The sequence below is a fragment of the Petromyzon marinus genome, chromosome 33 (assembly GCF_048934315.1).
Source record: "Petromyzon marinus isolate PM22_M1 ecotype Great Lakes invasive population chromosome 33, UKy_Petmar_22M1.pri1.0, whole genome shotgun sequence".
NCBI classification, from domain to species: Eukaryota; Metazoa; Chordata; class Hyperoartia; order Petromyzontiformes; family Petromyzontidae; genus Petromyzon; species Petromyzon marinus.
Window position 1 is genome coordinate 13878539 of NC_133699.1, and position 19712 is coordinate 13898250.

Here is a 19712-nt window from a genome sequence, read left to right on the forward strand (position 1 = left end):
GCTGAGTGGGGAGGGTGGGGAAGGTGGGGCTCGGTGGGAGGTGGGAGGGGTGGGGCTGGGTGGGGATGGGCTGGTCACCCCGTGGTGCCCTTATAAAACTCAACGTTTAACCTTCTCACGCCGGCTTGTGCCCGCCCTCACAGTCGGGCATATTTGCGAAATACACCACGTGGTGGTGCCGCCGTTGACCCTGGCCATTGACCGAGCAACCCAACGTTCCTACCAGCTCCCTCCGCAGGAATGTGTTTCAGAAGCAACCTGGCCACAAATGACAGCTCAACGAAGTGGCTTATCATCGTGTGTAGATTTATTTCAGGAGCCAAATGCTCTAAAGGCGAGATGTTGATTCTAAATGTGTAGGGCGGGGGGGGAGCTGGAGAAAAATCCACGCGACCACGGGGAGAGAGAGAGACGCGCAAACTCCAAATATACAGCAGCAGGCGTCAGGGTCGGTGTTCGAACCCATGCACTCCTGTGTACCAGGCGAGGTAGTTAGGGGGCCATCCATAAATGACGTCACGCACCTAGGGGGGGGGAGGGGGTCAGACATTTGTGACGATGTGTGACGAGAGGGAGAGGGGGGGTTTGAGAAATGTGACGTCACATCAAAATGCGCAACTTTTAATAAATATAGACAACACGTTTTACTTAATTAAATAGACTTTTTAATAAATGTTTCTCCTACAACATCAGAGTGCAGCGCCACATTAAATACGCACTACAATGACAATAGTTTAAAGCGATTTGAAGCATGTTTTATTTTCAAAATGGAAATATGGTTTTTGGAGGGGGGGGGGCAGAGCTTTGTGACGTCATATTTGAGGGGGGGTCTGACTTTTTGTGACGAGGGGGGGAGGGGGGGGGTCAAAAATCGGCCCAAATCGCGTGACGTCATTTATGGACAGCCCCTTAACGTCTCCAAGACACCGCGGCGGTGATGAGCAGGGAATTCCAGCGGCAGGGAATAAGCAGAAAGAAGAGTCCGTATCTGGTGGAGCAAGCCCTCGAAGGACTGACCCGAAGGACTGCCTCAAAGTGCACCTAGCATGGCACAATCGCCGTAGTGACGTCAGCGCCACTTGGTGGTGAACGGGGGTTTGTAGTGGTTGGGGTACATGAGTGCTAATGTATCAATAAATAAACTTCTGATTCAATCGCCAAGACTGGTTCACAGTTGCATTCTATTGATTGTAGTAAGATAGTAAAGTATCGAAGTGCCTTGTTCATGCATATTAGTCGATTTCTTAACACGCACGGGGGTGCATTGCATGGGCAAAAGCTCTCAGCCTTGTACAGGCCACCAGGTCAAAATAACTACATTTGTGCCAAGTTTGTTTTATTAAACCACCACCGTTTGAGGACCTGGAAACATCACGCCATTAATCATACAAAAACTAATTGTACCACTTTATGAACATCGATTTTTAAATGTTTTAATGTAATTGTCAGTTTGAAAAACAATGTGGTAAGATAAAAAAACTACATAGCCTGCTGCTTAAATTGGTTGGGTGGTAGGAATCTGACCATTAAAAGTACCGCAGTAAAACAGTTGTCACTTTGTATTCTTAGCTCTTTCGGTAAAGTCACGTTGAAGGGAAACAATAAAATAATAAAATATATATTATTGTTTTATATATATTTAATTAATCTTTTATTGTTTCCCTTCAACGTGACTTTACCGAAAGAGTTAAGAATATGAATTACTGCAGTCACGAAAGCTTTAAATCAAAATTTAGTTGTCACTTTGCTTTATTGCCATAAAATTCACATTCTTATGAACTTATATTTTGGCTTTTCCATATATTGTCACATCCGTACCAACAAACCTGGATAGAATTTTGCCCCACACGTCATTTCACAAGGTCTGTTCTTTTCACATTTGCGTACTGAGCCATGCTCTCTTATCAAAACCAACGGGAGAGGAGAGACGTTAAGTGTAGTTAAAATAACTTGACAGTGCCCTTAATTTATATTCTTGGTTCTTTCGGTAAAGTCACGTTCAACGTGACCTCTGCAGTCACAAAAGCTTTAAATCAAAATGTAGTGCCTTTAATTGTTAACAGCTGTAGTTACACGCTTGCAGCGCCCGTCAAAAATATCAACAATTCGGCTAAACAATCAGACGGTAGCGAGCCCTTTGCCATGTAACGTATGGCTAATTCAACCTATGCGCATATATACGTGAGAAATATATCTAGTGAAATATTGTGGAATTTTGATATGTGCAAAGTGAAGATAAGAGTTAGGTAGGTCGTCATTTGTAGAATGTTAATGAATTTGTTGGTGACCAGCAAGAGAATAACTTTACCTCTTGTGGACCATATCAAAAATACTTTTGTATCAGTGATTCAAGAGTTAGTTAATGCTTTTCAAATTTAGAAACTAAAGAGGATATGTTGGCAAGGAACGTATAAGTGTAGTCAAAGACAAGAAGGCCCTTCTATAGTAGCTTGACTTCAGCTATCTTCCATGTACAATAACAGACAACACTCGGATCTCAAAAACACCTACGTTTAGAAAATAACAAACGGTGCCCTGATAATACTCTGCATCTGTTTTTTTTCACACTCCTGAAGCTCAAAAATGCAAAAGGATTGTTAACTGGATAGCTCGCATGTGATTTTCTATGGGGCAATGGTGTCTTTAAAATGTATTTTGTCGTATATTTGATGTTTTGTAATATAAAACAATCTATAACAAGTTTAGGGTGTAAATGGCCTAAATCTTGTCTTCATATATATATAACGGATTGCTTGAGAAAAATACATTTACCAGGGCACTCCACCTCAGAGTTAGCCCGTTATTTTGAAGGCACACTGCATTATGTATAATGGCTACCTAAATGAAGTAATCTGCTACTTCTACATGTGGCCCTTTCTCATGACACCAGTTATACAGACGCACCTTTTCCTTATCCATGGCTATAAACCTATATTTTTTTATTTATTTAAAAGGCTCCTGTGGTGTGCTGATCTCGTGGTACAAACATTTCAAAATAAAAATAATTATACCCAACAGTTTGTAAAAAAGATAATTCCTCTTGGATACTTTACGTTCTTGGAAAATAAATGTGACATTATAAATAAAGGATTTGATTTGCGTTACCATACAAGGGCGCTTCCTTATCTCCCTTGGCGATATATTATTTTTTTAACAATTGCATGCAATAACTTGAGACCTGTAGAATATTTTAAGAATTGTCTATGCCTATGAAAACAAGTCACATTCGTAGATGCACTAAAAAATAGCATTGCAGGCTGTCTTCAGCCAAGAACGAGCGAGGCGTTGAGGTGGACGTCCAAGCGACGAGAAAGGCAAGAATGGTGAGCACGCACATCTCCGGAGGTCCATCCCTCCTGGAGCTCCCTGCGTGGATAGAACACAACGCCAGCTCATGCCTCGCCTGCATATCAATAATTTACAGTAATCTATACATTCAAATTCATTGGCTAGTAGGTTCAAATTTGTTTTGCTTAATCAGGTGAGAACTCAGGAGACCAGCATAATCTCATTTGTGAGAGTGACCTGGGCCACAAATATGACAAAACTAAGCAAAGTATAGCAATTAAGCAAACAGGAATTAGAACACAAAGAACTGTCTCATGAGAAATAAAAAAATATTGCACTGATCATAATACAATTACAAAATAGAAAAAAACATTAAACAGATAAAGGGTGAATCTTGATTTGAAACTTTCGTGACTGCAGGAATTCATACTCTTTGGTTCTTTCGGTAAAGTCACGGAGATAGAAAAAATAACTAATAAATCACGACGTTTCGATAGCAACACAATCTCCATCGTCTTTACCAAAAGCTTTCATCTTCTTGGTTCTTTCGGTAAAGTCACGTAGAATGGAAATAAAATAATAAAAAGAAAACATAATAAAATAAAATTCTCACGACGTTTCGGCCACAACACAAGTAGCCTTCTTCAGGTGAAGGAACAGAACTGTCGGGATGACAGCACTTCATTGAACACTGCTAAGATTCGCAGCATCTTTTAAGCTAGGTGGGAGAATTTTTAAGTAAGCATCCGTATGGGTAGCTTTCCTGTAGACAGAGTGGCTCATTGAACCATCAAGTCTCTTTTTAATTAAAACATCCAAAAAGGGTAGCTTGCCATCTTTTTCGACTTCCATGGTAAATCGGATGGCTGGGTGTATGGAATTGATGTGGTCGAGCAGGCCGGCCATGTGGCCAGATGACAAAAGTGTCATCCACGTACCTCTTCCATAAGGTCGGGCGTAGAGTGGCAGTCTGGATGGTGGCTGTTTCAAATTTCTCCATGAAAACGTTGGTTACAACCGGAGATAGGGGGGAGCGCATTGGGGTGCCCTCAGTTTTTTTTTCGCCATATGGCATTGTAATGTATAACGACTTATTGTTAGTAGCTCAGCTGATTGGAGAGTATATAGAGTTTATTGATAACATTGATGTAGTTTATATTTTAGTTTTTATTAGTTTACTATATGGTATTCATTATATAGTGTAGTGTATACCCAGTTACTTTATGTTAATAGCTCAACTTATTGAAGAATATATTGAGTAAATTAATTATATTGATTTAGTTTATACGTAGTTTTTTCACATCGGTTTATTGTATGATAGTTGGGGTAGTTGCAACCCTTTAGCGTCCACATACTAAATGCCTCTGTTGATATGTAAACTTTGACTTTAACATAGCTATTTCCGTGACCAGTCACATGCTAATCCCTCACATTGACACCATGCTAATCTCCCAGTTACATGCTAATTTCTGACTTTAACACCCTGCTGATCCAACACTTTAACACAGCTATTTCAATGCTAAATTCTCCTCTTTGATATGTAAACTCCTTTGTCAAGGCGCTTTACTTCTCCCACCTAGCTTAAAAGACGCTGCGAATCTTAGCAGTGTTCAATGAAGCGCCGTCGTTCCGACAGTTCTGTTCCTTCACCTGAAGAAGGCTACTTGTGTTGTGGCCGAAACGTCGTGAGAATTTTATTATGTTTTCTTTTTATTATTGTATTTCCATTCTATGTGACTTTACCGCAAGAATCAAGAAGACGAATCCCTGCAGTCACGAAAGCTTTAAATCGAAACAAAAGCTTCCAATCAAGATTGAACCGCCACCACGGGGAGGATTTCCGCATAACTCAGACATTACTTCAACGGAGAAGATGGATGCAACATTTAGCAATCTTTGGAAGGACGTTGATCAACCAGTTAAAGTGTTAACTGTTGTGTTGGGCCGACTCTCTGAATTGTATTATATTTCTAAGTTTGATATTTTATTTAACTCACTATTGTTGTTGTCGTATCCTCAAATCTTGTAACTCAATTTTAACCCACTTTCCAATGTGGTATCGACTGCAAACTTGTTATACTTATGTCATACTGATGACAATACTATATTCTATATAAAAAATATATAAAATATATTTTTAAACATTATTTTTGTATATGTTATGTTTCGGCTTGGGTCTAATTGTCCACGCTCAACTCACGTTGGCTGTAAATCACCACGGTCCCCTTACGTTATGGCAAGCTTTGCGGCCACTTCTTGGAGTCGCGGAGTTCTGCCATCACTCGTACGGTACATTTCATAAAAGCGTTTTTTTAAAAAAAGTTTTAAAAATATTACTTATTTCTTTCTTTTTTTGTCTCCATCACCTTTTTCCCTCTGGAAATTTCACCCCACTCTTTCGCCCGTTGCGGCAGCCCCCCCTCCTCCCCCCTCCTCGGATTAGCCGAGGTCACCCACCCCTATCCTCTCTGCGATTACACTTACTTGCAAATTCCATCCATAGTCCCGTCCACTTGGGTTGTACCCACCACAAACGTATACAACCTTTGGTTGCAGTAGCTCTCTCGCTACATTTCCTCCTCAGCAGACCGCCTGCTGTATTGTTTCACCTGAAGACGATGGCTTGTGTTGCTATCGAAACGTCGTGATTTATTAGTTATTTTTTTCTATCTACGTGACTTTACCGAAAGAACCAAAGAGTAAGATAAAGGGTGACTTGTACAAATATGTAAATTGACAAGGATATACGAGTCAAATGCAATTTCAAGTGACGCTATCTAAAATAATCAACAGCTGAGCATCAAATTGTGCTTTAGATGGAAGAGAAATCAAGGACATGTTTAAAGTGATGGAATTTCAGGTGTTTGAGGCATTTATAGAGACTCAATGAGAACCATGTGAGTTTTTTTTGTCTTCGGTACAGTGCACTTAGTGTTGCGTAGTGTCAAAGATTGAGGATTTTGGTCCTGAAAAAACACTGCGGATAGATAAGGGTTTGAGTTACATGTGTATTATGTATTAGAGATTAACTTGGCCCAATGCATCTCCCTCCGAGTTGAAAGGGGAGGTGATAACCATTTCTTTAAGTTAACATCACAGTGATGAGTAGAGTAGTTTGTACGATCGAGCAGAATAAAAGTTGGCACTTCGCAAATTAATAAGTACTTGCTAACAGCACTTGGCCCATCAGTCTATGCTAGTGGTTCTCAAAGTGTGGTCCCTGGACCACCAGTGGTCTGCGACGGCCCTCCAGGTGGTCCACAGGTCTGTGATGCAAATGCACAGGTTGATCTGGAAATAATGTCAATTTTATACCTTTTGTGTCAGACATAAATTCATATTTTATTCATATTTAATTTGAAATTAAGTTAGGTGGACTACCTTCATTAAACTACCATAACCCTAATATCTAAATACCCCCTCCCTAAAAAAAACCCTTATAGCTGCATAAAAAATTGTACGTTCCAGTAATACGATTTTGTGTATGTATCTCTTATTTAGAGAGAGAAGTGCATGTGTTTTGAACCAAGAACATGGATCGGCGGGCTGGGTGGTCCGTGTAAATGTTTGCTTGTTGTTACCTGTTGAATTGAAACGTTACCTTTTGGCGGTCTCATCGTCGCCCTTGTGGCGTTCGTTCGAGATGCTTGCTGGCCTTGTTCGCCGCGCGGTGCTTGCACTCTCCTTCCACCACAAAGGGAGGGAAGCGTCCCGTACCTCTGCGCACAGGGGCCATGTCCTCCGCTCCCTTCGCTTTATTTACGTCGCACGCACTCGTGGCATCGTCTCGAGGGTGCACGCTGATAGCTTTGCTCTTGGCCGCGGTGCTAGAGGTGGCCGCCGCTTCGTGGGTAGCGTTGCTGGAGGTGACCGTGTCGTGTGGGGAGGCAGGACTTACGCTGCTCATAGTCTTATCCACTGCAGTGCTCATGGTAATGTTGGTGGTGACATTTGTCTTCGCACCTATAATGAAGTCTCCCTTGCTGGCACTGTTGTCGACCGGCATCATGGTGCTGAAGGTGGCAGCAGCAATTTGTGTTTTTCCGGTGGGGTTGCCACCACGAACTTGTGTTATTGTGTGGGTGCTCTTCTTCACGATCGTGATTGCATTTGCGCCGATGGCAACACGAGTGCTGGTGCTGCTCCTTGTATCGGCCCCGTGACTGCCGTGTGTTGTCTTGGCCTTTGTATCATGAGGGCGAGTACTACAAATATCCTTATCCTGTGGCTGAACAGTTGCCATGCAGGGTGGAACTTTGGTTACAGATTCCTCCTCTTTCTTCTCCATTCCACCCTCTATGGTGACGGCAGTCTCCTTTGTAGGCATTCCCCTCTCTTTACTCTTCTCCTCCAAACCCTGTGATGAACTAACCAGCACCGCGGTTGCTTTACCGTTGCCCGGTGTACCGTCAGCGCAAGGTACTCTTGGACTTTTGACTGAAATAATATGGGGAGGTGTTTCAATAGCCTGGATGTAACTGTTGGGTCTCGAGTACTGGCATGAGTGCTGTGGTTGGGCTGGCGCATCAGCTTTGTCGATCGACGATGTTTGCGGGGCAGGTTGATCCACAGTTGGAGGTGCGGCCACGCTCAGGTCATGATCACTCTTTTCTCTACTCTGTTGTTCCACCTGTTTTGCACTTTGGCTATAAGCACGTACATTACTTTGCAACACTTGTTTTGCTACAGTTTCCAGTGTCGTGACCTCCGCTGCGTCAGTCCTAGATACCTTCTTAAGGGGGATTTGGCTGTTGGCTCGATTTTTTGGTGAAACAGTATAGACTCTGACCATGGAATTCTTGCTGGCAGAACTGTCGAGCTTTTTGTAATATATCGCCATCGAAACTATTGTAGAATTTGGCTCAGCAATAGGCTTTGGTGGCAAGAGTTTGGCTGCACGATTATGCACACCCACCTGATGCTGTTTATTCCTCCTGTTTTGTTTGCCAGGCTTTTTTACTAACGGTTGGCTTATATCTGTGCACGGGTGCCTGTTAGCTGTGGCTGAAGGTAGTTGATTCGTGGGCTTTGGAACTGCAGCTTTGGCAGGGTCACATGTAGACTCTTGAACAAGAGGGCTTTCTTGTTTATTTTTATCAAGCCTGACCACTGCTTCCAAGTGAGATGTGGCATCCTGCTGTGCCTCTGCCAACCCACCGACGTCACTTGGTTCTGTCCCACCTGGCAGTTGAGTGGCCACCGCAGACTGAATGTCGCTTGTCGGTGATATTGGCCTGCATTTTGTTGAAGGTTGGTTGTGTGGTGTGGATTTTTCTGGGGCATCTCCCCTCGTGGTAGATGTATCAGCTGTGCCTTTACAGTGGGTAGAGATGGCGTCACCTAAATGACAACTTCGGTTCACAAAGTCTGTCTCGATATCCAGCGAGGAAATAATAGCTGTGGGAGGGACAAGGGCTTCTGCCGGCGAGTGACTGGTGATCGAACTGTCTCGGCACTGACCAGGATTACAGTCAGGCTCACGGGCACGGTCAGCACACGGGTGATTGTCTGACACAGCAATGAGGTCTTGGTCAGCCTTTGTGTTTCCTGGTAGAATCGAGTTCAAGATACCCATGGTGAGAGTCAACCTGGGGGTTTAATGGAAGAAAACACACCAGTGGATTTGCATACACGTACACATTTTACCAACACAGTTGAATCTACGTAATAAGCACAGTTGTGGTATAAGCAATGCATTATTACACACTGGTGGTTGGGAGGGGAAATGAAATGGGAAACTTTTGATCCAAGCATGCTGCTTGGGATCCAACCACAGCTGGCGCTGCTCCCAAGGGGTGTACTTATACTGGTAGGAACGAAGTTGTAAACTGAGTGTACCAGCCTGCAATAGATTAATGTGTCCGTCCGTCCGTCCCCTTTCAATACTTTAACGAAGTGAAATCTCGTGCTGTTGGGTGTAAAATCAGCAATAGACAGCGCAGAGACTTGATATGTCTTATCGCACCCAACATTTGGAAGTCACATTATCCTACCAGCCCACCCTGCAGGGACCTGTTTATATCCACAAGGTGCAGCTTCTGCTCTGCAGTGCCACGTGTGGTAAGGCACACGACTTGTACTTTCGTGGCATATTTCCGTCGTCATTAGGCTACAACAAACCGCCATGAAGTGGAGGCGACGTCACCACGGCGCTTGTGCCAGGCTAGGTGCACTTTGAGGCCACGTGCTCCGATGCATCTCTCGCCTTTAGTTTTATTTTACGAGGCGCAACTACATTTACGTAATGGATTAGCGAGCGCTCGGTACGGCACAGTGTTAGCTCACATCGATGTTGTAAATACACGAGTCTGTATGTTACTTCTTTTAAAACTGTAAATACGGTGCAAGTTATTCACACGAGTTCCGTGTACGACGCTTCACTGATGCTAAAACAATCTTACTTACATTTTCGCATATAAATTACCGCATTGTAAATGAGGACGTTTTAAACGAGGTGCTACACGAAACTTTCCTCGCACGGCTCGACCACACAATTCGTACGAGTTTAATGTTTGCTTTTGCAGCACGACTCATATTAGTGCTGTGCGTTGCTGGCCGCTTGGCACTTGAAGGTAGCAAAGCCATTGACTACGATTTACAGTATATGTTCGTGTGCAACTCGGGAGGTTCGTCATACAGTACAAGCCTAATATAGCAACTCTTTATTCACGCGTCCAGTCATCGAGTATCGATTTGTTGCTGGTACAGTATTGTACTGCACGCGTGAGAATCAATCGGTTTATGGCAATCATAACTCAATCGTCGATACTTTGATCGACGTCGATGTATGGAACATACATAAGCGGGAAAATTCCGTCTCCTTCCCGCATCTGTCCCAGGGCATTAAAAAAAGAACCCACAAAACTATGTTTCTAAACATCCCATCAGCCTTCTGGTGGGGATTGCACAACGGCATTGATTCAAACTCTGGGCCGGTTTCGACGTTTCGGTGCCTCATCAGCAGCGGCGAGACCTGAAACCACTGCTGGCGACGACTACCAAGATGTATGGTATGTATGATCTCGTACCAAGGAACCCTTTGCGGACATGGAAGACACTTCCCATACCTGTTTAACACGAAGTAGGCTTTAGCGACCAATGTCATACATCACCCGAACGCAAATCTGGCTGTCCGCCTGATTATGCTAGTTGTAGTTAATGGCGAAACGTCGGACTCAGATTGTAAATGTGGATTTGCTCGCCAACACACCGGTGGTGCTGTAATAGTAACGAATTGGGCCCGTTCTGTTTACGTGACAACCCTTACTAGTTTGGCTGTGTCGGGTGGTTGGCGGGTTTAACGACACAACATTTATATATTTACGTGAGCTAACTCCCCCAAAAGAGCTTTGTGTTATGGAGTTCCATACTTGTCAACTCGTAAAGTTTACCCCGTATTCTAGTACAGGGAAATTTAGTTTTCAGGTCCATACGGGGAAAATAAATGTGTCTGTGTTTCTCCCTTGTGATGAGACTTCGTAGGATGAACGTTGACATTTATAATAAAGGCACGGTGTGACCAATAAGGTCTGAATTGGTCTGTAATAAGGTAGGGGGCACTGATAAAGGGTTGATAGGTATTCAGTTCACAACTATAGACTGTATCACGACATTCACAAAGTACAGTATTCACACATTGACCTGGGCCTTTGCAAACAAACAGACGCTTCCCCTCAACATTCATAATGTGTTCATACTGGAGGAATCCGATGAGCTATAAAGCTCTTTTTTACACAGATTGTTCCGTAGTCTTGTTGATGCCATACTCTGTCTTTATACAGGACGGTGTGTGTGTATGTGTGAGACTATGCATACGCTCCGTCTGGTGTACAGGTCAACGAGATTTAAGAATCCGTTATCGCGGTTGAACGTTTCGTTTGAATCTCCGTCGCGATTAGCGTGCGGGTCGTCACAATTTACACATTTACACTTAGACCCCCTTCCCAAGTGGCACGATGTATAACACACCAACACACACACACACCGTGTCAACCCATACGGTGTACACCGTATTCTTGTACAGGCAAACTTGAGCTTGCAGGTTCCACACGGCGTACAGCCGTTTCAATACGGGCACAACAAAAACATGTTTCGTCTGTGTGTGTGTGTTTGTGTTTCTCCCTCGTGATGGGACTTTGTGGTGAATGAACCTTGAGATTGATCAGGGGCACGGGGTGACGTCCGACGAGGTCTGAATTGGTCCGTGATAAGGTAGAGGGGGGGGGGCACTGATAAGGTTTTAACAGCTATGCGCACACTTCACAAAGAGACGACTCTCAACACACCCGCGATCCCCTCGAACGCATCCGTCGGGTGATGGGAGGTGGAGGTGAACTCTCTTCTCGACCGACAGTCGATTCACTTCACCGATGTGCTGGTGTAGCTGGTGAGGCGTGCGGCTTGCCTCCTGGAGTGCGACGCTCGGTGGCCGCCGCGGGCAACGCGGGGCTCCCCGTTCTTGGGGGGGGGGGGGCACGTGGGGGGGGGGCACGTGGGGGGCCGCGCGGGGGGGGGCACGTGGGGGGCCACGTGGGGGGTCACGCCGGGGGCCACGCGGTGGGGAACACGTGGGGGGCCACGTGGGGGGGGGCACGTGGGGGGCCGCGCGGGGGGGCCACGTGCGGGGCCACGTGCGGGGCCACGTACGGGGCCGCGCGGGGGGGGCACGCGGGGCCACGCGGTGGGGAGCACGTGGGGGGCCGCGCGGGGGGGCCACGTGGGGGGCCACGCGCGGGGGGCCGCTTCCACGAGCATCTGTCCCCCCCCTCTCTGTTATTCCCCCAACTCCACGAGTTCCATTCAACCCAGCGGCCGGCGGCAACCCGCGAGGAGCTCCGGAGCCGCATGCGGCTCTTTAAAAGGTCTCAGCTTCGTGAGTTATATATTTTTTTTAATTCATGACCCGCCGTCTCGTATTGCTAAATCCGAACAAAAAATTAGATTTTTTTGGTTATTTTTGGAATCCGACCCCTGCAATAACAATAATAACTAATTCCCTTCATCATCATCAGCAGCAGCCTTGCTCTGAACGCAGGGCGCGGCAACCAAAAGAACAAGAGACATTTTTTTGTTCGAATTCGGTATAAAAAACTATATTTAAAGAGACGCAATGCAAGTGGGGAAAAAATGTTAAACACAATGCATGTGGAAAAGAAGTATGTTTTACACAGCCCATCGAACAGACGGCCTAGTGGGGAGCGCATCATTCAGGAGACCGGTTTTGACCGTGCACTGTCTCATCAGCGGCGAGGCCTGCTGAAAGCTGCTCTTTTTGGGCAGGCATCGACTGTGATGTTGACGTCCGTAAGTGTCGGGTTGCATCTTTTAACAAGGTTACATCTTTGTTCGGAAATTAAAATAACAAGGAGACATTTTTTTCGAATTCAGTATTTAAACAAACAAAAAAAACGATTTCAAGAGCCACAATGCGTGTGAATACGAGACGGTGGTCCTAAATAAATAACCGTCACGAAGCAGTCCATAAAGAGCCGCGTGACCCCTGGGTTTAAACCCCATCATCATCAGCGCCTTGCTCTAACATCAGAATCGCCCTCCCACTGTGATGCCACTCCACTCCGCCGTTATTTGTTTTGCTCCACCGGCCACCGTCCTGTGCCCTCGTCCAAGCGGTCCCCGTTTGTTCTCTCGCCAATGCGTTCTCCGCTCTCTGCAGCTCCGTGTAACCCCTACAACGTATGCGCCTCTCCACGTTTCGTTGCGACATTTTTGAGCTTTTTATTCAGCGTTATCATTGTCCATATCTCTGATGGTTTCGTCACGGACAATACGCATTAATTGAACACGTATTAGACCGCGTAGAGATGATGGTGATGGTTGAATTGGGTGGAGTTGCCCATGTTTAACTTTGGACGAGAGCTGGCTCTGTGAATTAGGGGCTCCTCGTGGCCGTGGTGATGGCTATGCTTCACGTGGCCTGTAATTCAGCTCTGGACGCAGCGAGGATTGGTGGATAACACAAATGTTGTGAAACTCCCCATCGGTGTCGAGTATGTCACCATACCCTGATTTTTTTGTGTTTAGTTGTCCTTGTTTCATACCTCGGATTAGCACGATTGGCAACGTGGGATGTGAAATAAATCAAAATACATACCTTCGACACATTGGCATGTTGCTTTGCACATGGTTCGACATTTTAAAAGCGCTCCTGCCAGCCTCAATTTTCTTTTATTTACGAAAAATCTATGCACCCCGAAATCACAATTTCCATCAACCCCATCATCACCTTCACCCGTGACCAGATCACCCAGTGCGCTGATCTCAGAGGATAAGCAGGATGGAGCCTGGATAGTGCTTGGATGGGCGACCGCCATTCATAACAGGTGCTATAGGATGCATCAGAGGGTAGTGTCGGCTAAATCCATTGTTGTACTGTACTATGCCCCATCATACAGTATATGCTTTCTGCATTCAAGCAACCTCTGCGATGCGCTTTCACTCTTGTTTGATGAATGAATATAATAAAGAATGAATAAAAACACCGCAATTTAAAATAAAGTAAATTTAACAATGCAAAGCATGTTTATTCGTGTAATCAAGTAAGCGTTAAGACCGTATACAGATAACATATATGAAATACGATGTAAGCAGTTTTTTTACTTAAAAGATAATTGCTAAGATTATGTAATTTGAAGCCATGTTCTAAAAACAAAAACAGTACTAGCAATGTGGCACACGGCGGGAAGGGGTGCGAGAGTCAGGGATGTAATGGATGGGGAGAAGAGAAAGGGACGGGAGAGGGATGAGAGAAGGGATGGGGATTGAGAGGAAAATGATGATAAAGGAGTTGAGGAACGGGAGCACAGGGGTCAGGAGAGGGAGGAGCACGCGGCTTGAACAGGGACTCTGGTGCTGCACGGAGAAGCAGCGTCTGTTTTCACAGGGGGCGGTGGGGAGAGGGGAGGGGTTCAGAGTGGGGGGGGGGGGGCTGGAGAAGTCACGTGATTTACGGGAGGCTTGAGCTAATTCATACACATATGTAATGTGGTTATCTAATTTTATAGTAAACAAATGCTGCCATCAACATGCAATGTAAGAATATTGAGAAACATGTGCTTGATTTCACAGACAGTTCTGGAAAATGTTCCAAAAGTTTTAGCTAATACTACATCACTCTTGAGGTTAACCACAATTCATGAAAATTCTAAGTTCATGAATGGCACCCTCTGAATTATTCTATGAAGCTCAAACTCGGCCATCAGATGGCTTCAAGAGAGGGAAATGTCCTGAATTTATCATTCAAATATGCCCAGATTTGACCAAGGGCCATATACTATAAGTGAAACATTTTTTATACGCTTTTATTTAACTCACTCCGTCTGTTGTCGTATCAAAAAAAAATCTTGTAACTCAATTTCAACCGTCTTCCCAATGTCGTATCGACTGCAAACTTGGTATAGGTATGACATACTGATGACAAGACTATATTCTATCATTGAAATTAAAAATATATATGTAAACAATCTTTTTTACGGGTCTAATTGTCCACGCTCAACTCACGTTGGCTGTAAATCACCACGGTCCCCTTACGTTACGGCAATGTTCGGGGAACCACGCCGAGGGGCGGGGGATGTGGAAGGAGGGGAGGGGCGATGGGGGAAGGGGGCACGGGGAGGGACAGCTCGCACAGTACATTTCATTAAAGCGTGGTTTAAAAAAAAAAGTATTTCTAAATATATTTTTTAAAACACTGTAATACGTTGCGGGTGCAGCCATTACCCAAGATTATCAGCTTGCACTACTTATGCACCTGATAGTTAGGATCTAAGTATGGTATTGTTCTGAATCTTTGTTCTGATTGAGGCATTATGGTCAATATTTTGGCACTCATTACACCCGAAGTGCTCGCCAGAGACTGAACCACAATACCTTGCCGATCTCGTCAAGGAGCATAAACCATCACATGAACTCCGGTGGTCATGGCTTTTGGCTAGCCATCGAACAAAGACGGTCACTGCATCGCGCGATTTCAGATGCGCTTTTGCGGCCGTCTGGAACGTTCTTCCAATATTAAGAAGCCACCGGACCTATGCACTTTTAAATCTAGGTTTAAAAATAATTTATTTTTAACTGCTTTTTGTGTTTAGTATGTTGTCCTTCCCCCGCACCTCTGATTAGCACGGTTGGCTACTTACGGTGCGAAAGAAGTTCTATATACATAAAATCTAACTCCAACTCACCCAGCCCATGGCATATGTTTGTGACACTCCAGCTCGTTCAATTCTGTGTTAGCTACTCCGAATTCATCAAGGCTTCTGAGGGATATACGTGGCTGGGGATTTTCCCATTTCTGCTGACAAGTGATGCCAACTTCTCTTACACTGCGGAGCCTCGCCACCGTTGTCTCCGATGCCTTTACTCGGCGGCACGGGAGTCAGGAAGAAGACGGGCAGAGGCGGCGTGTTTTGATAGCGGGGATGTTCACCCTTGCAGGTGACCGGGGTCAACACCGTGCGCGTGTTGACGTATCGCTCGCAGGAAAACCGCTCTTCTGGCGTTGCAGAGTTGAGCTGGAAGTAGGAGAAGTGAGCGTCGTTTGCCTCGGGGCCAGAGCTGGATTGGCCGGGCTCATCGTCAAGCTTGCACAGTGCCACCTCGTCAGAGTGTGGCGCGTAGCTCTTCTTCACGTGAGGGAATACGGCTTCCCAATCTTTCACCTGATGAGACAATTGCAGTGCCGCCACCGGTCAGACATCGAATAAGAACATCGTGATCATCACGCACACGCGATGCCTCGCTTGGCCTGCAGAGACTGCCGGAGATAGGCACTGTTATTGAGCATAAGCGATTTGTGGGGCCAGTATTATTCACTACTTTATACATTTACACCTTTTTTACCCAGGAAAGCCTCACCGAGTCTCAAAACTAATTTTCAGGAGGGTCCTGCCACGTTCTTGCACTAGGGGGGAGGGGGGACGAAGTTGCTATGTATAAACTCAAAAGAGTAATTTGCAGGTAACATTTCAGCATTGGAATGTTTTGCCAATAACAGTTACATTGTATGGTGGGTTGTTTTGAGATTTTTTTTCAACTGGCCAGTATTTCTCGATAGCTGATGTTTACCAATCCATCTCAGCAGGTGCTCATGCTATTTTGTGTCCCCTAAGAGACCAGTACACACACCCAGTCTTACCTTTGACTCTTTCATCCATTTCCACAAAAGGCTCTTTCCAGGGTCGGGCACAGGAGGCCAGAAAGTCTTCCTTATACTGAGTGATAACAACACGTGCAGTAGGGGGATCAGAGATGCAAGATAATCACACCACCGTACATGTAATTGCGAAAAACGTACTAATAATCCAGTGCTTGGAAATATTCCACGGTACACAGTCACCCAAATAAGTTGTACAGCTTCTCACGATTATATTGTGGGCTTTGGAGAGTTTATTATTACTCTGCTTGTTTCTCCAGGAAAGCCTTACTGAGTCCCAAGACTCTTTTCAGGAAGGTCCTGACAAGTTTTTACAGTAGGTGGGCAATGTTGCTGCCGTGTGTAATCCCAATTGAGTAATTTGTAGGAAATGTATCATCATTGGGATCTTTCACCAATGCCAGATACATTGTGCTTTTGTTAGCTTTGGGAAGAAACCAGATAACCCAGAGAAAACCCATGTACATAAACATAGTACAGAAAGGCAGCCAATTTGGGAATCGAACCCAGGCCCTTCTTGTTGAGAGACGCATGTTACCACTGCGCCACCCTGACACCCAGATTCCTAGATTGCTGTCTGGAACTCTGAGCTCTCCGCTCTTTACAAGGGCAACCAGATGTGGATTTAACCTCTAATTTTGATTCAGTCCATTGTTTGGTGTGAATAGCGCAGTGGTTGAGGACCCCTCGACTGGGCAAGTTTGCAAAGAGAGTAGCTGTCTGCAGTAATTTCCGGGGAGGCTACAAAGTCGCACCTCCTACAGCAAGAAGGATTTAGAATTATGTGGCAATACTCTTCATCAGAGTAGGCTCCAGCATGATAGGATACTTAATGCATGAACACGAACAAGGGAGATCAATCATTCACATTGTATACATGCTTATACTGCATTCGGGAAAAAAATCTGGTAGATTTGTACAGCACCCTCCAGAAATGAGCTGAACGTAACCAGCAGAAAACATTTAACATGATCTTACCATGGCAACTGGTAGATGGCAAAGAATATCAATGTTATAGCCACCAACGACATTCCTGCAGTAACCTTCAAGCCTGCAAAAGCACAGACAGGGACATGTCACACGTCATCGCCAGCAAAGCTATAATTGCGTCACACTGTTCAGTGTTGTGCTCAGCTGCCTCCTCGTTTAAATCACGGATATTGCACAGAGACGGCAGGTTGCCCGGAATTAGTCTTCACACCCGAGAGACGCGTCGTCGTTTTCCGAACCGAATTTGAGTTCTAAAGATCGGACGCATACGTGAGCTGCAAGCGTCTTCTGATTCTAATGCCGGCTGTTAATACCTTACAATAGAACAACAATACCTGGGTTTACATTGCGCTCGTAATGTCCTGAAATATCTGGGCACGCAGTTGTATAGCCTCGGAGACCCCCTAACAACAGCTTGTTCCTGTGTGGCGCGAGGTGAACACAGCACCGACCTGACGGTTGGCACCGTTCCCAGAGTGCAAACTCGGAATTATCTCTCAGTCGGCCAAGATCTAGCTCAGGCGTCGGTAACCTGCGGCTCCGGAGCCGTATACGGCTCTTTAAGGAGTGCTTCGAGACGTTGTTTATTAAGGACCACCGTCTCTTAGTCACATGCTTTGTGGCTCCTGAAATATTGTGGGTTTTTTACCGGATTTGAAAAAAATGTCTCTTGTTATTTTGGTTGCCGGCCCCTGGTCTAGGTGAATGAGAACTGTGCAGGAATCTGCAACACATTTCAACATGATACCGGTACCAGAGCTCTGATATACATCCAACCCTGACACCCGATTCAGAATTGATGTTTTGGTCGAACCACGTAATGATCTGATCGAATTTTGTGTCGTTAAGAACCCTCCACCACCCGACACAGCCAATCAAATTTCTATTTAAAGCTTACGTGACTGCAAGGATTCATCTTCTTTGGTTCTTTCGGTAAAGTCACGTAGAATGAGAATAAAATAATAAATTGATAAAATCTACATTCTATGCTAATTCCTTTGTCAAGGCGCTTTGTTTCTTCTCACACAGCTTAAAGGTCGCGGTCTGAGCTTGGCTGTGTTCGCTCCAGCGCTGTCCTCCAGACAGTCTCGTCCCTTCACCTGATGAAGGCCGCTTGTGTTGTGGCCGAAACGTTGTGAGAATTTTATTATTTTATTTTATCAATTTATTATTTTATTCTCATTCTACGTGACTTTACCGAAAGAACCAAAGAAGACAGCCAATCAAACTGTCATGTCGTGCAGAAGCGCGTAATGTGTCAGTTATTGTTGTTTCAGCTCACCGGTAAGTTGAAGAATAATTCTCACATCCAAATTTGGCAATTACAGGGACCCTTTTTCCGGTATTAAAAATAGAAAAACAATAATAGACTTTACCCTTTCCGGCAGACTTGATGCCTTGCAATAGGTGTTGTCTATTTGGTGTTTGAACATCTTAACACCTCCTGTGTTATTGCCGGAAAGGGTAAATACAGCAGATACGACGTTTAGTTTTAAATTATGCCTACCGTGGATTACATATTTACACGGAGGTGAGATGTAATTGTACACATGCTTGGCTACATACAGTGCGAAAGAAGTTCAACATACATACGATGTACACGAGATAGATGGTAATGTAAAGGAGGTTTAATCTAGGGCAGTCGTGTGCGATAAAAAAGACAACAGCGTCGTAAATGTTTAACAGAATAATCTAATTCGACAACAACCGCCATTCGCCACGAAGTGGTGGTGACGTCATCACGACGCTTGTGCCAGGCCATGTGCACCTTGAGGCCACGTGAAGTGTCGAACGCCCGCTGGCAGGTCACGGGGCAGACCCAGATGCCACGGGTCGACTGCGACGACTGGCTGATGCACCACCTGTGCCCCCTACTGTGATAACTTGGTGTGCTTTAGCCACCCGGCGCTCCGCTCGTTGTTGTGAGCGTCGCTCCTCCGCCCTCCGTTGTTTTTGGAGGGCGACTACCTCCAACTGCCCAGTAGCAGCGTCCTTCACGAGCCTCCTCCACATGCAGGAGTGCACATTAAGACGTGCACTCGTGCATGAGTAACCCGTAGCTTATCAATGTGAATGTGGTGTGTGCGTGCACACGGTCATTCTTACCAAGGTTGTCATTTTCTGGATATTCATTCTGTGAAATATAAACAAAATTAAACACTCGATGACCATTTTCCAACAACATCTTGCAAACTACAAGGGAGCAATATTGTACATTACAGATAGCAAATACATCCATCCTCCAGGAAATATATTGTCTTATTTA

The 19712-nt window shown here is 45.0% G+C and overlaps 1 protein-coding gene and 1 long non-coding RNA gene across 3 annotated transcripts in view; both read right to left on the reverse strand.

The window, feature by feature from the left end:
* Positions 1-1417: 1417 nt before the first annotated feature.
* LOC116948502 (uncharacterized) lies at positions 1418-11743 on the reverse strand. Its single transcript, XR_012945903.1, has 3 exons — positions 11574-11743; positions 6890-8876; positions 1418-3366 (listed from the first exon to the last, which is right to left on the reverse strand). It is a non-coding gene; the product is annotated as an uncharacterized LOC116948502 (long non-coding RNA).
* A 1869-nt stretch (positions 11744-13612) lies between these two features.
* The window catches only part of LOC116948503 (interleukin-31 receptor subunit alpha-like), a 39524-nt gene continuing 33424 nt past the window's right edge, over positions 13613-19712 (reverse strand). The window contains exons 15-19 of one of the 2 annotated variants that reach the window (XM_076071574.1): positions 19553-19580; positions 17435-17507; positions 16439-16514; positions 15626-15962; positions 13614-14176 (exon numbers count right to left, since the gene is read on the reverse strand). In XM_076071574.1, coding sequence (XP_075927689.1) covers positions 14115-14176; positions 15626-15962; positions 16439-16514; positions 17435-17507; positions 19553-19580 — 576 coding nt within the window. In that variant the 3' untranslated portion in view covers positions 13614-14114. Of the gene's footprint in view, positions 15963-16438; positions 16515-17434; positions 17508-19552; positions 19581-19712 lie in introns of both variants that reach the window. The other variant, XM_076071573.1, reaches the window with a different exon arrangement.